At 34.5% G+C, this 18,156-nt stretch overlaps 1 protein-coding gene and 1 long non-coding RNA gene across 5 annotated transcripts; one reads left to right on the forward strand and one right to left on the reverse strand.

The window, feature by feature from the left end:
- Positions 1 to 474: 474 nt before the first annotated feature.
- On the reverse strand, positions 475 to 13,529 carry LOC130801079 (protein disulfide isomerase pTAC5, chloroplastic-like). Of its 2 annotated transcripts, none has more exons than XR_009039516.1 (7): positions 12,754 to 13,529; positions 11,512 to 11,607; positions 11,266 to 11,385; positions 4,481 to 4,715; positions 3,925 to 3,962; positions 3,704 to 3,856; positions 475 to 876 (listed from the first exon to the last, which is right to left on the reverse strand). XR_009039516.1 is itself a non-coding variant. In XM_057664842.1 (7 exons), the coding sequence occupies exons 1-7, from the start codon at positions 13,378 to 13,380 to the stop codon at positions 853 to 855; spliced, it is 1,236 nt and encodes a 411-aa protein (XP_057520825.1). In that variant the 5' UTR covers positions 13,381 to 13,529; the 3' UTR covers positions 475 to 852. The 2 variants fall into 2 exon arrangements, 1 of the variants encoding a protein (XP_057520825.1); XM_057664842.1 differs by having other exon boundaries at positions 3,761 to 3,856.
- A 474-nt stretch (positions 13,530 to 14,003) lies between these two features.
- On the forward strand, positions 14,004 to 15,675 carry LOC130825977 (uncharacterized). 3 transcript variants are annotated; one of them, XR_009046987.1, is made up of 3 exons: positions 14,045 to 14,228; positions 14,678 to 15,101; positions 15,334 to 15,675. It is a non-coding gene; the product is annotated as an uncharacterized LOC130825977 (long non-coding RNA). The 3 variants fall into 3 exon arrangements; XR_009046990.1 differs by having other exon boundaries at positions 14,072 to 14,228; positions 14,678 to 14,884; XR_009046985.1 differs by having other exon boundaries at positions 14,004 to 14,228; positions 14,678 to 15,675.
- The last annotated feature ends 2,481 nt before the right edge of the window (positions 15,676 to 18,156 follow it).

Genomic DNA, 18,156 nt, shown 5'->3' on the forward strand with positions numbered 1-18,156 from the left:
GGTCAAAGAAGTACGACTTATTTGGTGTATTGAAAAACAATAAAAATGTGTTGCCTATGACATATTGTAAGGTTGTTGTCAAGCTTTGTTAAAAACAATGACGTTTTACTATGTTAAATGTAGTTGAAATACAATTAAGCATTAGGGTTTGAAGAAACATACTTTGTGTTAATGCAGTTGAAACATCATTAAGCATTAGGATTTGAAGAAACAGACAGCCATACAATGCTCAAACGTACACTCATGATACTCGAACGAGTGAACCTTAGACTAACAGGCAAAAACTTTGAAACGTTTGCTCGAATAAGCACTCAGCCTTCACGTTATTATGTTTCAGCTTAAGTACACTATTCTTTTCCCCTCTTCTTATATATACGCTTATATTGATGTAATGTAATTAAGTCAAGCTCATAGCATGAACTTCATATTATCCTAGTCTCCATGCTCAATGTAAGTTGTAATTCTCCTTCCCTGTACTATAATCTTCCGCACTCACATATTATATCCTTATTATCCCTTAGTGTAATATCTTACAAAAAGCACAGATCATGCATGCAATACTCATGAGTTCATGAACAGTCAATAGTATACGCGCTACTTAAAAAAAAGCGCTCTAAGTTAAGTCGGTTGAGCACTGCAACCGAAACTAGGAATACAAAAGAACGATTTTGCCCATTTCTCCATGACCCTATGTTGAGGAAGAACGGGACCGAAAAATGATCTGAACTTGATAAGAGTATATTACAAAAGAACCTTTTTGTATAGATTATACAGATATTTATGTTGTCCTGATGTTGGTCCAGCTACAATTAATATAAGACTGAAATTTTGGAAGCATCAGGACTTCAAGCTTCAAATAATCAAAAAATTGTGTACCTGCAATGATGATTCAATTAAATCAAGAGAATATAGATAATAACATTAAGCACATTTTAAGAGGCATAAGTTATAAGGTTAACAATTCCACTTATTAGAAGGCAGCATTAATTTATAAAGCCTTGGACATAATCAAACAAAAGTGTACTGATACTTGTGAAGTTGTTTAAGCCGTTAAGAACGCACCTGAAGTAAGCTTCCTTCATCTCTAAATAATAAGATCTAATTCGATTCAAGATGCTTCATAATAATAGGACATTTCTTAATACATCCTCCACAAGTCCTACAACACTGCCTACTCTGGCGTCCTACGGTTAGCCTACTACAAGAACAGAAGCACCAAATTCTGTAACAACCAACATTTGATTCCTTCATTGGCACTGACAATGCCAAGACCGCCAAATTTTCCTTTCAAATTCAACACATTCACTTACAATAAACCTATTCTAGTTTTCAGATTTGATCAATTGTTCTATGTTTTCTGAATTTTGCATCAATTGAAGTCTAGAACTAGGTTTAAATTACTTGCCAGTGCCACTCATACATTTCAGTAAAAACATTGGTCGGATTAGCTGTAGTAATACTTAATCTATAATAATTTTTCCCCTCTGTCCTTTTTTGAGTGTACCTACCCATTTTCTTTCTTGAATACCTTCAGCTTCTTAACCTCTGATCCCACTTGCTCCACACTTGTCTCTTTATTATAAAGTGAAAAAGAAAGGAGGCAATCTATTACGGATGAGGAGTAATTTTTTGACACCTATCCATTTCAGTGAAGAAATGGTAGCTGCATTACTTCACACTGCATTTGTTACACGGTCATAAATGGAGGTCCTGGTAATAAATATGTGATAAATTTTCTGTTATGATTTGCCATGGCAGATGAAACATGTAATGAAGTAAATGGTGGTCTAATGAACACCTTTCAAGATGCATAGTTCTCTCCTGGCAACTTCAGAAACTCGATGCACAACACTCAACAATAATCTGGTTTTTTCTCGGCAAGTAGCTAAATCTCCCTTAAGTATAGAGTTCAGATCCCATATTCCCCAATTCTATGAATTACTTGTCCTTTCTATTGAGATACTTTCTAAAAAATTAATTCATGTCATATTACTTGTATCTGTATCTGTAGTATCCCTTTAGAGCTAGCTCATTACTCTCTTTTTCTAGACAATGTTTGTACACCCCCTTTATAATGTTTCATCATAAATAGTACCAGCAGCTACTCATCAGTGATCAGACTAGCCTTTCCTAAACAGAACCACTAGTCATTAACCAACTTATCTACTTAAGCTTATAGGTAGTCAACACTCCAATATTTCACAAATTTGTATTCCATTAACAACTAATGGGTTACTAGCACGATATTTTGCAGTATGGAAGCACCTCACCAAAAAGAAAAGGTAAAAAAAGGTTGGTTCTATCCAATTTAAGATTTTAATCAGCAAGCTCTACTCATCTATGAGGATGATCGGCCAACTACCCATCTGGGCTATAGTGTAAAAACAAGGTTGCATCGCATCGCATAGCGCCGGCCGCGTTGTAAAAGTTTTCAAAAATAACGAACCGATATTTCTAGCGTTGTAACGGTGTAAAACAACTGTGTTATGGGCCAAACCGCCAAAATCAAGGGATTTATTATGATTTCGACTGATATTTAGACGTTACGATAACCACAACACTCACGTTACCGCATCAATGTGCTATGAAGTGATTTAATTGGACTAAAACAGTAAATTGAGAATTGAAATAATAAAATGACAAAAAAGAAATTATACTATCAAATTGATAATTAAAAAATGATTACAAAATAACGAAAGATAGATCAAGCACTTCAAGAAGCTTGAGATCCCCTAAAATGAGTAAAACCCATCCAACAAGTGTTTAACAATATTCATGATACTAATGAGTCTCTAATTCCACTTATTTATAAGAAAACTACCACTTAAAACTAATTTATTCCTCAAGTCTTCCCTAATGTAACAATTACTATTTTGCCCTTTTATAAATCCAAATACCAATCATAGCACAATGTTCCATTAGTTGATCTGATTACAACATCATATATTTAACACATTTGACCGATGATCCTCCGGGCTACAAACGTGACTGTTTTTTTTTTTGGGGGGGGGGGGGGGGGGGGGGGGGGGTGGTTATGCAGCATTTACAAAAATTTGAATAGATGGTGAGTCACATCACCATGGATTCGAAATGCAAATCAATGACACTCTTTAAAAGGACAAGCGATAATCAAGGTAAAACATTATAAGGTACATTGGCAAATTAAATGGGAAAGCTTACTTAGCTTAAACTTGACTAATTAACCCTAACATTTAGAGGGGTCCGAAATTGGCCTGATTAACCGATATGATCTCACTCGTCCAGAAAAATAACCCATATACAAAATTTAAAGAAGATTGTCAAGACTCAAGATATACTCATACACTCAAAAATTAAGATAAACCCAAATGAGATATTATAACTGAGCAAAAACCCGAATGGACACCTTTACCTACATTATATAAATCTTAACAAAAGCCAATGCACATTGTTATTCGTCGAGCTTTAACGAGGAATGCACAGTTGAAACTACTAGGCATGTATTTTTAGTCACACAAATATAAATAAATTCGGAAACCAAGAAAGAGGAGGGAGTTCCACTGTTTTTGGGAGAACAGCACCCTCTTAGCATCATAGCTGGCAATCACAATAACATATCAGTCGATCAAAGTGAAGAGGAACAAAACATATAAACTCAATGAATCTTGGAACTAATAAATATCTGCATTAACAAATGAAAATTAATGTTCAACAATGAGAGTACCTGCTTAGACAAACCACCAAGTCAGCGAGGGATCAAAAATTATGTTCAAGACTATACCTTGGCAGCCCCTTTTCCCTCGCATACGTCACAGACAGTGTATCCAAGGCCTTCACAATATGGGCATTTTGCTCCTTCTTCCACCCAATCCATGAACTGCGCCACATTTCTCAACATAAGATTAAAAGAATCATACAAAAGCTGAAAAAAACTTTCAAACCGACCTGTTCTTCAATATTAGGTTCCCCACTTCCATCACACTCTGCAAAAAAGTGAACTAATTTTAGTTATAAAGTTTGAGAATAGCAAAGCTTCATATTGCCATTTCACTACAAGGGGAACTTTTGTAGCATTTTTTATAATAATAATAATTTATTGAAATTTTAACAAAAAGTATCATTTTAAGCAAGTAACAATAGTCAGACATTTTAATTCTTAACTCTGATTGTAAAAATCAGCTGCCTCATTTTTCACCTAAAATTCAATCATCTAAGCTTTCGGGAACTTTATAAACCGATTACAATTAAGAGTAGTATAAACTAAACTTGTATACTGTATGAATTTTTTGGAACTCATCTTCCAAAAAAAATGTAATTTTAGGGTGAAAAGAACACAGCCAATTATCTGTGTGTTGATTGCGGTGTTAAGTAAATTTTTTGGACACGTGAAACTGTGAAAGAATTGTGAAGCATACTGATGAGCTTCTAGACACTCAAGCTCTAAAGAGTACTCACACAACATGGGCAAATATTTGCAAATGAACTTGTCACATCGACATACCCATGCACAGTAGACGACCCTCTCCTCTACATACAATGCATTTTGGCGCAGAGGCTTGAGCCTTGCCTCCGCTACCCAATTTATCATTTCCTTTATTTAGCCTGGAAGGTTCCTCCCACCTATTTTCACCAAGAAGAAATACTCTGTGTTGGGATATATCCATATCAGCTGGCTCTCTACGCAAAACTGTCCGCTGAACTTCCTTGACATCAATAGGAGCTCCATTTGATCCATCCTTTCACCATGAAACATATACCGATACTATTAGTTTGTTTGTGCACGAGCAGCAAAAAACTACAAGGAATGATTTGTTATTTTATAGTTCACACAACGAGTAAGCAGAGAAAAAATGAAGTATCGCAATTTACTCATTTAGGGGATGACTTCAAAAAGTACACAAGGCCAGAATGAATAATCCCCAACACAACTGACGAAAGTACCTACCACCTCGGCAGGTGGTCAGGCCAGGGTAAAATTCTCTTGTACAAGTTGATAAAGAATCAATCTCTCAAAATTAGAGTTGTTCATGGGTGGGCTTGGGCGGGTAGCAGACCTAGTAATGCCTTAAAATCTATTCGCAAGCTCAAATATTCAAAAGCCCACCCGCATTTGCGGACAAAATTTTATTAGCGGGTAGGACCCACGAGTAACTGGACAGGACCTGCGGTTAAGCAGGCATTACCAATACAAAAACTAAAAATACAATACAAAGTCTTAAGTTAAGACTTAACAACAATGAAAATAATACATTGCATTGTATACTCCAAATACATAAATAGTCTAAAAATATTCAAAATACATAAATATAAACATTAATGAAATATTTGCCAAAATCGATATGATGCTAAGAACTTTGATGAACGATAATAATATCAATGAACTAAACAAATGTTTGATAATGTAAAACTTGCAAAGAGACAAAAAGATTTAAGGAGGTTCACCCAATGATGGCTACGTCCTCCGTCGTGTGTAGTTTTTTGTTTATATTATATCAAAGGAGTATAAAAACATTCTTACAAATGAAGTATCGCAATTGAGTAAGAGATAAAATCAAAAGGCTATGTGTTTGGCTTAGAGGTTGTGTTTGATGATAATTTATGTGTATGAGAACTCTCTATTTATAGGAGAGATCACACTAAGTAACATTAAGTACATTAAAACTATGAATAAATGATAGTGAAATAGCCCCAAGTACTTGAAGAATCAAAAACAACATCCTAGGAGCATCAAAGACTTCGCTCGACCAAAACAAGGGCTCGCTCGGTCGAGCGGTTTGGTCAAGCGGGCTACAGGAAGTTTCTGGTTGCATTTTGTCTGCTCGTTCAACCCACCCTGGAGCTCGCTCGGTCGAGTGAGCTCGTCGAGCGGCACTTCAAAGAGCTTCTGACAGCATTGCTCGACTTGCATAGTAGAGTATCTTGAATTAAACCTTTACACTTCTTCATTAAGTCCCATAACTCCTATGATTAACTCACACTTCATTACTTCATTAATCCATACTTTTAATCACCATCATAAACCACAATCATCAAGAATAATCTTAATACAACCACATTAACATATTCATTGGATTCTATCCAAGAGTCACATATGAATGCACACATCAATTGTGCACTCAAGTCACACCACTTTGCCTCCTTGAATGACTCGGCAACGGCTATGTACTCTGCTTCGGTTGTTGAAAGAGCAACTTACCGGCGAACCACCCAATGTGAACATGAACCCTCTTGTGGACTTTCTACTATCAAGATTCACCTCTATGCTCCGAGTCACAAACCCGGTTAGCTTGCTTGAATACTTCCCATACATGAGACAAACATTAGAAGTACTTTTCAAATACCTCAACAACCACTTAAGTGCCTCCCAATGTCCCTTCCTCGGATTTGACATATATCTACTACCAAACTCATCGCATGAGCTATGTCGGGTCTAGAACATACCATGGCTTACATCACGCTACCAACGGCACTAGTGTACGGGATTTTTACCATTTTCTCTTTTTCCGCCTTTGTTTGAGGACACAACCTCTTGGACAACTTGAAATGAGAGGCAAGAGGAGTAGACACACCTTTAGCATCATCCATGGAGAAACGTTGCACAACTTTCTCAATGTACTTCCTTTGACTAAGGTATAAGACACCCTTAGTCCGGTCTCTCAAAATCTCCATTCCAAGAATCTTCTTGGCTTCACCAAGATCCTTCATATCAAATTCACTTGAAAGCAACACTTTAAAGTTCTCCACACCTCAAACAAAGAACTACAAGCTACTAGCATATCATCAACATATAAGAGCAAATACAACAAAAAACCACCTTTAAGTTTCTTAAGATAAACACAACTATCATAAGAACTTCTAATAAAATCATGTGAAATCATAAAAGAATCGAACCTCTTGTACCATTGCCTTGGCAATTGCTTCAACCCATACAATGACCTTTTCAATCTACACACATGACTTTCCTTACCGGCGACCTCAAAACCTTCCAGTTGCTTCATAAAAATGTCCTCTTCAAGCTCACCGTGAAGAAACACAGTTTTCACATCCAATTGATGCAACTCTAAATCCTCCATCGCCACCAAGGCAAGTAATGCCCTTATAGAAGAGTGCTTCACTACTGGTAAAAATACCTCATGAAAATCAACACCCTCAATTTGAGAGTATCCCTTTGCAACTACCCTTGCTTTGTAGATGGGAGAAACACCACTAGAAGGACCCTCCTTCCTCTTGAATATCCACTTGCACCCAACAATTTGCTTTTCCTTTGGTGCTTCAACGATATCCCAAGTTTTATTCTTTGCAAGAGATTCCATCTCTTGCTTCATGGCTATCCACCATTTGCTTGAGTCATTTAAGGCCATAGCCTCCTTGTACGCACTTGGTTCATGTAACCCTTCGACTTCACTAGCAATGTTGACAGCATATGCAACATAATCACACTCTTCAATATACCTCCTTGGAGCCACGATCTTCCTTCTTTGCCTAGTTGTGGACAAAGAAGGAGACCTTTGTTGATCATCATCATCATCAATTTTATCTTCATCAATATTGGGAGGTTCACCCTCCACTTGTGCATCAATAGGATCATTTACAACATTATCAATGGGCTTTTCTACACTAGAGACTAACATGCTATTTTCATCAAATACATCTCTAGAAGTAATTATTCTTTTTGACTCATTACACCACACCCTATATCCCTTTACACTCACTCTATATTCCACAAAAATGCATTTTCTAGCCCTAGGTTTTAACTTGTTCTAACTTACCATCATTTACATGAATATAAGCCGGACAACCAAAGACTCTAAGACAAGAATAATTTACCGGAGTGTTGTACCACACTTCTTGTGGTGATTTGAATTTTAAGGCGGTATGAGGTGAGCGGTTGATCAAATAACATGTCGTAACCACCGCTTCGGCCCAAAATTGCTTCTCCAATTTGGCTTGGTTTAGCATACACCGAGCCCTCTCCACCAACGTTTTGTTCATCCTTTCCGCAACACCATTTTGTTGAGTACGCCCTGCACAAGTTCTATGTCTAACAATACCTTCACTGGAACAATATTGAAGAAATTTATTATCAACAAATTCAAGACCATTATCGGTTCTCAAGGTCTTGATGCTCCTACCGGTCTTTTTCTCGATCATTTTCTTCCGTTCTAAGAAAACATCAAATACTTCATTTTTGTGTTTAATGAAGTAACACCAAACTTTTCTTGGGAAATCATCTACGAAGGTCAACAAATAATTACAACCACTAAGGGAGGGCTTTCTTGAAGGCCCCCACAAGTCAGAATGAATATAATCTAGAATTCCCTTAGTGTTGTGTATGACGGGTTTAAAACTAACCCTCTTGTGTTTCTCATAAACACAATGTTCGCAAAACCTAAGGTTCCCAAACCTTTTGCCATCAAATAAACCTTGTTTAAAAAGTTCAAACATACCTCTTTCTCCCATGTGACCAAGTCTCAAGTGCCAAAGCTTTGTATCATGATCGGATATTGTGTTTGTAAAAATATTCGCCGAGCCTAGGATAGTTGAACCTTCAAGAGCATACAAACTCCCATTCAACTTTCCCTTCATCACCACAAGTGATCCTCTAGCAACCTTCATGACTCCACCTTCACAAGTGATTCTACACCCGCTTTTATCAAGAGTACCCAAAGATATGAGATTTTTTTTAAACCCGAAACATACCTTACATCGGTCAAGGTCCTCACCATCCCATCAAACATTTTCATCTTTACGCTTCCAACACCAACCATCTTGCATGTAGTGTTGTTCCCCATGGTTACATTTCCCCCATCAACACTTTCAAATGTTAGGAAGAAAGTTTTATTAGGAGTCATGTAAAATGTGCACCCCGAGTCGAGAATCCATTCATCACTATCTTTGTACCCATGTGTGGCAACTAATACAGCACCATCATCACTATCATTCACGTAACTAGCATCGGCATTGCTAGTTCCGTCCCTAGCCCCATCATCATTTTCCTTTTTAAATTTCCAACAATCCTTCTTGATGTGGCCTTTAAGCTTGCAATAGTTGCAAGTCTTATTTTTGTTAGACCCCGTGACTTTGACCTCCTTTTACCCTTGTTTCCACTCCCACTAGTGAACCTTTCTCTTGTGTCCTCCCTCTTACAAACAACCCATCACTCGTACTACTTTGTGACTTTTGTGATAATTGTGAATCAATTGGATCTCTTTGTGTCAAGGCATTTTTCACATCATCACTACTCAAGTTATCTCTACCATAAAGTAGAGTTACTCTAAAATTTTTGTAAGAAAGGGGTAGAGAACATAAGAGGTAAATAGCCAAGTCCTCATCATCAAGCTTGACATCTATGTTTTGTAAATCCATAACAATGGAATAAAACTCATCTAAGTGAGGTTTTAAAGGTTTACCTTCCTCCAAGCGCAGATCGTAGAGTCTACTTTTCAAAAGCAGCTTATTGGTAACACTCTTGGCCATGTAAAGTGATTCCAATTTCTCTCATATCCCCTTGGTTGTAGTTTCTTTAACAACCTCTCTCAGCACTTCATTGGAAAGGCTTAATTGAATTGCCGATAGTGCCTTTGAATCAATCTCTTCCCATTTTGCCGCGGTCATTCCTTCCAGCATCTTGTCTACACCATCAATGGCCTTTTGCACACCATTTTGGATTAAAATGGCTCTCATTTTGACTTGCCATAAGCCAAAATTCACACTTCTATCAAACTTCTCTATGTCAAGCTTCATTGTAGACATGTTTCATCAACAACGACTTCTCAAGACACCGTAATAACAACTTGACTCTGATACCAATTGAAATATTTGCCAAAATCGATACGATGCTAAGAACTTTGATGAACGATAATAATATCAATGAACTAAACAAATGTTTGATAATGTAAAACTTGCAAAGAGACACAAAGATTTAAGGAGGTTCACCCAATGATGGCTACGTCCTCCGTCGTGTGTAGTTTCTTGTTTATATTATATCAAAGGAGTATAAAAACACTCTTACAAATGAAGTATCGCAATTGAGTAAGAGATAAAATTAAAAGGCTATGTATTTGGCTTAGGGGTTGTGTTTGATGATAATTTATGTGTGTATGAGAACTCTCTATTTATAGGAGAGATCACACTAAGTAACATTAGTACATTAAAACTATGAATAAATGATAGTGAAACAGCCCCAAGTACTTGAAGAGTCAAAAACAGCATCCTAGGAGCATCAAAGACTTCGCTCGACCAAAACAAGGGCTCGCTCGGTTGCATTCTGTCTGTTCGCTCGACCTACTCGACCTACCCTGGAGTTCGCTCAGTCGAGCAAGCTCGTCGAGCGGCACTTCAAAGAGCTTCTGACATCATTGCTAGTCTTTAGAGAGCTTCTGACAGCACTTCTTCATTAAGTCCCATAACTCCTATGATAATTCACACTTCATTACCTCATTAATCCATACTTTTAATCACCATCATAAACCACAATCATCAAGACTAGGGATGGCCACGGAGCGAGTAACCGGGAACCGAACCGGTCCCGAACCGCTTGGAACCGGAACCGTTCGCGACAGGTTCCGAACCGGCCCGAACCGCGGAACCGTGAAACCGCCGGAAAAAAACTGTATGAACCGGACCTAAGAACCGCGGGTTGGAACTTGAACGGAACCGGCCCAACCCGGACCGTAGCCATGCCTAATCAAGACTCAACTTAATACAGGCACATTAACATACTCATTGGATTCTATCCAAGAGTCACACATGAATGCACATATCAATTGTGCACTCAAGTCACACCATTCATGACACTATTCATAACGATTAATGTTTCATGTTCTAACTAAAGTATTGTACCTGGAGTTGGCCGGAGAAATTGCAAATGAAGATGTAGAAAACAACTTTTACTAAATGAAGATTGAAGATGCAAAATTGCAAATGTAGTTAAGGACTTTCGGCTACTTTTGAATTTTAGTAAAACCTAAAGGCTAAAATAAAAAAAATAAGCGGGCAGGCGGGTATATCCGTGGGTATTTTTTAGTGTCGTCACCCGACCATATATCTTGCAGGCGAGAATTACCCGTCCAAATTTTAATTGCTTTTGAAAAACATTGTCCAAGCCTGCCAACTCTATAAAAAATGTGACGCAAATACACAAAACTGTGCTTTAAACTGTTCTATTTTTGGAAAAATGGCATTAAAGAAGACATAAAACTATGCATATACCATAATATCATCCAAAAGTTAAAGACACCATACTGTAAGAAAGCAAAACAATCTTAATACAAGCATAGACCTTACTTTTGGAATTTCAACATTTCCAGATGATCCTGAAGCATTTGAACTCTTTTTGTCAGAAGAATACAATTGTTCAAGAAGCTCAACAGTCATAATCCCATCTTCGCGAACGCCTATAGTCGCCTTAATCCAAAATCAATGCAAGTATGAACCAAAAAAAAAAACATAAACAAACAGAACATAATATGAAAAGTCTCATAATACTCAAATTCGAGCATTAACAAACTCAATAAAGTTGATGCAACATACTTGCCAAGTCTTAACAGCTCTCTCAGTACCACTGGAAATACTAGAAAACTCCATATCCTCTTCTCCACAGTAAAACCCCAAATTCATTAATGCTTCCTGACATATTCATGCAACATTTTAGTACAAATTCTTAAAAAGGAATACATGAACAAAGCAGCAGGGGCGGATCTGGGGCCGTCCGAGGTGCCCAACTGCACAGGGCCTCCGAACCAAAAGGGCCTCATATTAAAAAATTATTGTAAAATAGCATATTATTGTAGTAGAGTAGTTGGTAAGAGTTTTACTTAATGTATTAATGGTCATATGTTCAAACCTATTGATTACAGTTTTCTCTCTTTTTTAATCTCTTTTCAAAACAATTCTTTACCTTCCAAATAATTTTTTCTTACCTCATTTAATATTTACACGTTCATCAAATATCAATTATCACTAACTTAATTTATAAAAATAATCAGCAATTTATTTTTAAATTTTTCAACACTTTAAACTTTTACTCTTTTTATTATTGGTCATCAATTTATTACTATTTTTTTCTCTTCCATTTTAACATTAAAGAAGAAAGTTTTATTTTTAACAACTTAATTTAAGTTTAAGAATTAAAATTGTACTAAATTTTTATTTTGTAAAAAAAATCTTTTTTTTTTATTATAAAGGGCCCTAATTCTTGAAACTTATAAATAATAAACAGGATTTTAAAATTGTTTGCTCCGCCCCTACAAAGGAGCATTATCATTTTTACTATTCACGCATCTTGTTATCAATTTTGCAAATACAGGTTACGACTCAACTCTGATATTTCCTACAACTAGGGACAAAACATACACAATAAATCATATTTATTTATTTATTTTTATTATTTTTGTAAGTAATTAACTAAAGTACAGTAATATAAACTAACGCAAACTAATACTGTATTAAAATTCCTTCAATCCTGTATGATCGCGCAATTTACACATGTCCATCTCCACTCTCCAATCTTGCCAACGACCATATGTTAACTGAAGATTAAACAGTTACGAAAATTAGGATTTTAGGAATAGTTTTCTGTATATTTAAGGAGTAAAAAACCATTCTTCATTATATATATGAACACTAGCTCCTATTCTAGGAAACTAAATATTCTATACATTAATTAATTAAGATAATTTAGAATAATCTAGAATAATCTATGAAATATATACTTTCCCACGTTAGCAAATTAAGAAACTCAATCATAATTAGGTAAGAAAAGAGCTAGTAAACCTGCAAAACACGAACTTCATCTCCTTCCGCTCCAACTCTCAAGCTCGAAATGGTCTTCTTTAATGGCGGTTTTTCCTCTTCCTCCTCGCTCTCCACTGAACTTGCCGAAGAAAAACCAACAGAAGAATCCACACTTGCTATATCTAACTCCGAATTCGACTTACTAATAAAAGAATCCGAAATCTGATTAAATTTCTTATCTTGCAAAAACGCCGCTATTTTACTTAGGGTTACCTCAAAATCAGCATCAAAATCACCAGAATTGCTTCGAGTTGTGCGAATACTATCTAATTCTGACTGTAAATGCTGAATTTGAAGAGATAATTCAGAAATTTGACGTAAAAGAGATTGTCGTTCGTTATTCCAACGATCTTCTTCACGAAGCCATCGTTGTTCTTCGCGAAGCCATCGTTTTTCTTCACGAAGCCATCGTTGTTCTTCTGATTCAAAATCGTAATTGCTAGGCTTTGGTGAAGCTTGACATGCGCATCTTCTTCGACGATTATGTAGAGAAAAGACAGAAGAATTTGCACAGGAAATGTGAAATCTTCTTTGATTGTGATGATGATTGTAGCAACGAGAATTGTAGGTGATAGTGTAAAGATTGCTGGAGAATATTGCCGCCATTTTTGTTGCTTATGGTGCTATTTTTGCTGGAGTATAACCGTATTATACCGATTGGGTTTGGTATTCCAATTAAAATATCTGTGGACTCTGTTGTCAATTTCTCTTTATGAGAGATTTTTTCCTTAAAATATTGTTTGATTGTCAACTTGGTGAGTGTAAAGCAAATTTAATACTATAAAATTTCGTATTAAATTTATTAACGTTCACATGAATAATTTTATTAACAACTTTAAACACTAAAATCATTCCAATAGTGTGTACTTATATCATATATCTATCAAAACTTTTTGGTCTTCATATTAAAAATAAAATTTATATTTTTTCATGATAGTTTTTAAGGCGCTATCACTCTTACACTGCTTCAGAAACAACCTTATTTAGACAATGTATTTTCCTCTAAATATTATTAAATTTTTAAAGATCTAAATTAAATAATTGTGACAAACAAAAAAACTTGCTCATTTAGAGTAATAAGAAAGATGGAAATTGAGCTTGTCAAAATTAAAAGAGGAATTGTAAAATTTGAGTTTTACAATGTAAAAAAAGATAGAGAAAAAAAGAATTTAAAGTAGCAAAAGCTTGCAATTTGAGACACAACACAAGTATAGTAAAGATGATAAATAAAAAGTTGTTATATAAAAGGAATTTAAAACAAAGAAAACAAATTGAAAAAAAAATAATGAAATAGGATATCCTCTGTTAATCCACTGTTCACATCCTTTTCCATCAGCCTCTTCATCCCTTCTCAGTAAGTCTCATTTCTCTCTCCTCTTTCAATTCAACCATTTCAAATCAAACAAAATTTTCTTCATCAATTTCTTTGATTCTTTGATTCTATTTGATACAAGGTAATTAATTTGATTAACATATTCATCAATTTCTCAGCCTTTTGCTATTTTTATTTGGTTTTGGTAATTGGGTTTTGGTTGAGTTTTGTAAAAGATTTTTTTTTTTTTTTTTTTTGGGAATTTTTAGAAGCTGGGTGTTGATTTAAATTGTTGTGTCTTTCAATTGGATGTTTATGAGATTTTTTTGTTGGCATTTTGGAGATCTCAATGTGTATTTCCATCTTACTGTGCCTTAACTGGAACCTTTTTTTCGTTTATAAAATTAGGATTTTGAGATTCTTGATTGATTGGAAAATAATACCGAAGTTGGATCTACTAATCTTCCTCCTGATTTTTTTTGATAAATCAACACTTGAGGTTGTTGAATTCAAAAATTCTTTGCATGTTTTTCTTTTTCTTTTTTAATTGGGTTCTTCTTGTTTTAACTGGGTTTCTCTTGTTTGACATAGAAAGCAAACTTCCATGGTCTTTCTCTGCAAGAGGCAAAAACAATTTAACAAGATCTATAAGAGGGTTTGAGATTAGTGCAAATGCTATTGAAGCTGCTAAAACTATTGAGGTTGAAGTTGCTAAAACAATTTAACAAACTTCCATGGGATATACCTTGAATCGGCCCAAAGAGTTTTTTTTACATCTTTACAACGTGGGAAATATCGGTTCGTTTTTTTCTTCAGAAACCTTTACAATGCAGTTGATTGCTAAGAAATCATAATCTCAATGAGTCTCGCTTAAAGTAGAATTTGAGGAGGGTAAGAAAGAAAGTTCTAAATTAATACCCTCATCAAGAGGAGATCGCGAACTAAAAGGAGCATTACAGAACAAAGTTGAAACTTTAAAATTAGAGACTTACTTATTCTTGATGAGAGATATACTGTAAGCAGGATTCTTTTAATTGTTCTATTTCATTATATTTCATATAATGTGTTATACGCTTATTCCATCAATGGAGCTGATTGATTGCAAATTATATACTCTTGTATTAGAAGTCACTTATGTGCTATATCTGAGGGTTAGTCTTGGCAATTAACTTGTCCCCCTTGCTTCCTGTTCTATGGTATGCTGTAATGTGCGCAAGCAATGATCTACTTTGTTTTTTCTGGTTTAGGAACCTTCCGAAGTACACAGTGACTGATGGACATTGATAGTGATCAGCTTGGGATCCCAGATGCTGAATATGATGCAATCATTCGAATGCCAATTAGTTCTGGAATTCGATAATATATGTTCAAGTCTTTCCTCAATTGGTAATACTGGTGAGATGATTAATTGATTGCTTAATACTGCATTCAACTAATGATCATTTTGAGGGTTCTTTACAAAGCATTATGATCATATTTGTGTTTTTGTTGGATTGTAATATTGAAAATGGAAAATGCAATAACAATGAAAGATTTTGTATTCTCCGAATGATTCTCTGACTTGAATTATGTTATTGTTGCGGTTACTACTCCGTTTCTCTACCAAAGGTGACACAGTCTCATGGGGTTAAGACTAACTCTCTACCACTAAATATTTTGGCAATCGTTAATTTTGTATGTGTATGGCAAGTCTTTGTGAAATAACTCCGAGAAGAAAAAAGAAGGCATTAAGAGACCCTCCTGGCCCAACCCTAGACACTCTAAGATCCTTTTTCAAACCTGCTCCCATTTCGGTTCGCTCAAAAATGATCAATATTAGGGATTTAAAGTCTCATGGTATGAATTGTGTGTTTTATGATCTGTGTAATAAGAGGACATTCATTTTGTCTATTACTCTATTCATTAACTAGAGTCTTTATAATCATCCTCACTCTTGTTGTAGCTAGCGTTGAGTTACTGTATGCAGCGACCCTTATGAGGTCCTTTTACACATTTCCAAATAAACCTTCAGGTTTGGATGTTGCACTAACCTCTTTAATGAGTCATAATAGGCATTGACTTTGACATTGGACATAATATTTTTTTGATTTATCAATCCATGTTCCAGTGTATTTAAACGAGTTTTTAGCCCTCTTGATCCTCAACCATGTCTACCGAGTTTCATGAATACATTATCACATGTATTGACATCATTTTGTGCTCACGGAGATACCTTATGGATATATAGAGAGTTTGACAATAATTTGTTGGAGTTCAAAGTTACTTGGAATATTTTGTACCAAGCTTCGGTCGGCCAAAGCCATGTGTAATACAAGAGTTGGGCTGTTTTGAAGCATGATCGAATTGATGGACAAAAGTATTGTCTTTGTCTATTACATCGATTAGATTAATTGGTTGATTGACCCGTTAAGTTAAATTCTTTGTTGATCTTTAATCAAGATGCGGGAGCTACGATTGAGATTCAACTTTGTGTTAATGAATGAAGTTAAAACCTTGTTAATTATTCATCAAGATGCGGGAGTTGCGGTTGTAATTAATTTGATCTTAATAGTTAATCAATTGTTTATCATTTTAAATTATCCTTTAATTGAAGGTCCATATGAATTCAATTCATATATGGTAGTGGGAATTTTCTTTTAGCAAGTGTCTTTAATTCTTAGAATTATATGATATGTTTTAGCAATTGTCTTTTTATCTGCTTGAATTTTTTTTTTTTAAATGAACTAAAATTTTCATATCATATTGTCTTTAACCTAATTTAACAAAGCCATCACAATTGTACCCCCTGATGTATAATTAGTAATGATGTATAATTAGTCTATTGTGTTGTGTGCGTTGCCGATTAAGGTGCTTTATAACAAGTATGGGTATCATATTACACAATCATTGGTGATTTTACTTGATGAATAGTCACCATTTGATAATGATTATCATTTGTCAATGTACATGCGATTTTAGTTGGACAACAACTTGGTATGTATACATTTAAATCATAATAAACAATAAATTTATACAATACAATATGATTAAGGTTAATTACTTCTCTTTAAGCTAAAATTTCAACTTTAAAATGATTTTTTAGGGGTTCGCATGCGTAGCATGCGGCCCCACAGCTAATGATTATAATACTCTAATGAAAGTAGATATAATTATAAAACTTGTGAATTAAAAATTCAAAATTATGATCTAAAGATACAGGTTAAAACAACGGTTTGAAATGTTTTAAATTCATTTATACATAAACGGGTTAAACAAGGTTAAAAAGGATTAACCTAATCTATTATAATTTGGATAACAATTACTCTCTCATATTCACATTAAATGAGTCATTTACTTTTTAGACGTTATTCATCTATTACTCTTAAAATTGTATTTAATAATAATCAATAAATTAAAATATAATGAAGTGAAATCTTATTTAATTTGTCTTAATATAAAGTTTATTAATCTTAATATTTTTTTTAGCTATACATAATTAAGTATATTAAGAATTAAATAAATACATCGAATAAAATGTGTAAAGTAGATAAGATACTTAATATGAATAAAAGAGGGTATAATTTTCAACCAAATCAACTAAATAAATTAAATTCATATTATGTAGTGTTTGGAACAAGTATTTCATTTCAAATTATTGATTTCAATTATAAAATCATAAATGAAGAATTTGTGAATGACAAGATTTGGGTAGTCATTCTCATATTCTCAACTTTAACTACTTTAAAAACAATGGTGTAATTTGATCCAAATTCAAATTTTAAAATTTTTAATTTGCAAAACAATAAATTTGAGTCAATTCTAAATTTTCAAATGAAATCGTTGTTCCGAACATGGCATTAAAAGATTTTTAATCCATTTATTTATATAAAATTCGAACATAAACTCATACATAATACTTCCTTCTATTTATTTAATTTGTATTTTATTCTTAATCTATAAGTTAAATTATAGTCAAGTAGGGTATTTTCTTATTCGTCTCGATACAATGATTATTGACATTAACTTTTCATAATTTTTTAATTAAATATAATTAGAAATATTAAAAGTTAAAATATTAAGTCGATAAAGTA

The sequence above is a fragment of the Amaranthus tricolor genome, chromosome 1 (genome assembly GCF_026212465.1).
Source record: "Amaranthus tricolor cultivar Red isolate AtriRed21 chromosome 1, ASM2621246v1, whole genome shotgun sequence".
In the NCBI taxonomy this organism is placed as follows: domain Eukaryota; kingdom Viridiplantae; phylum Streptophyta; class Magnoliopsida; order Caryophyllales; family Amaranthaceae; genus Amaranthus; species Amaranthus tricolor.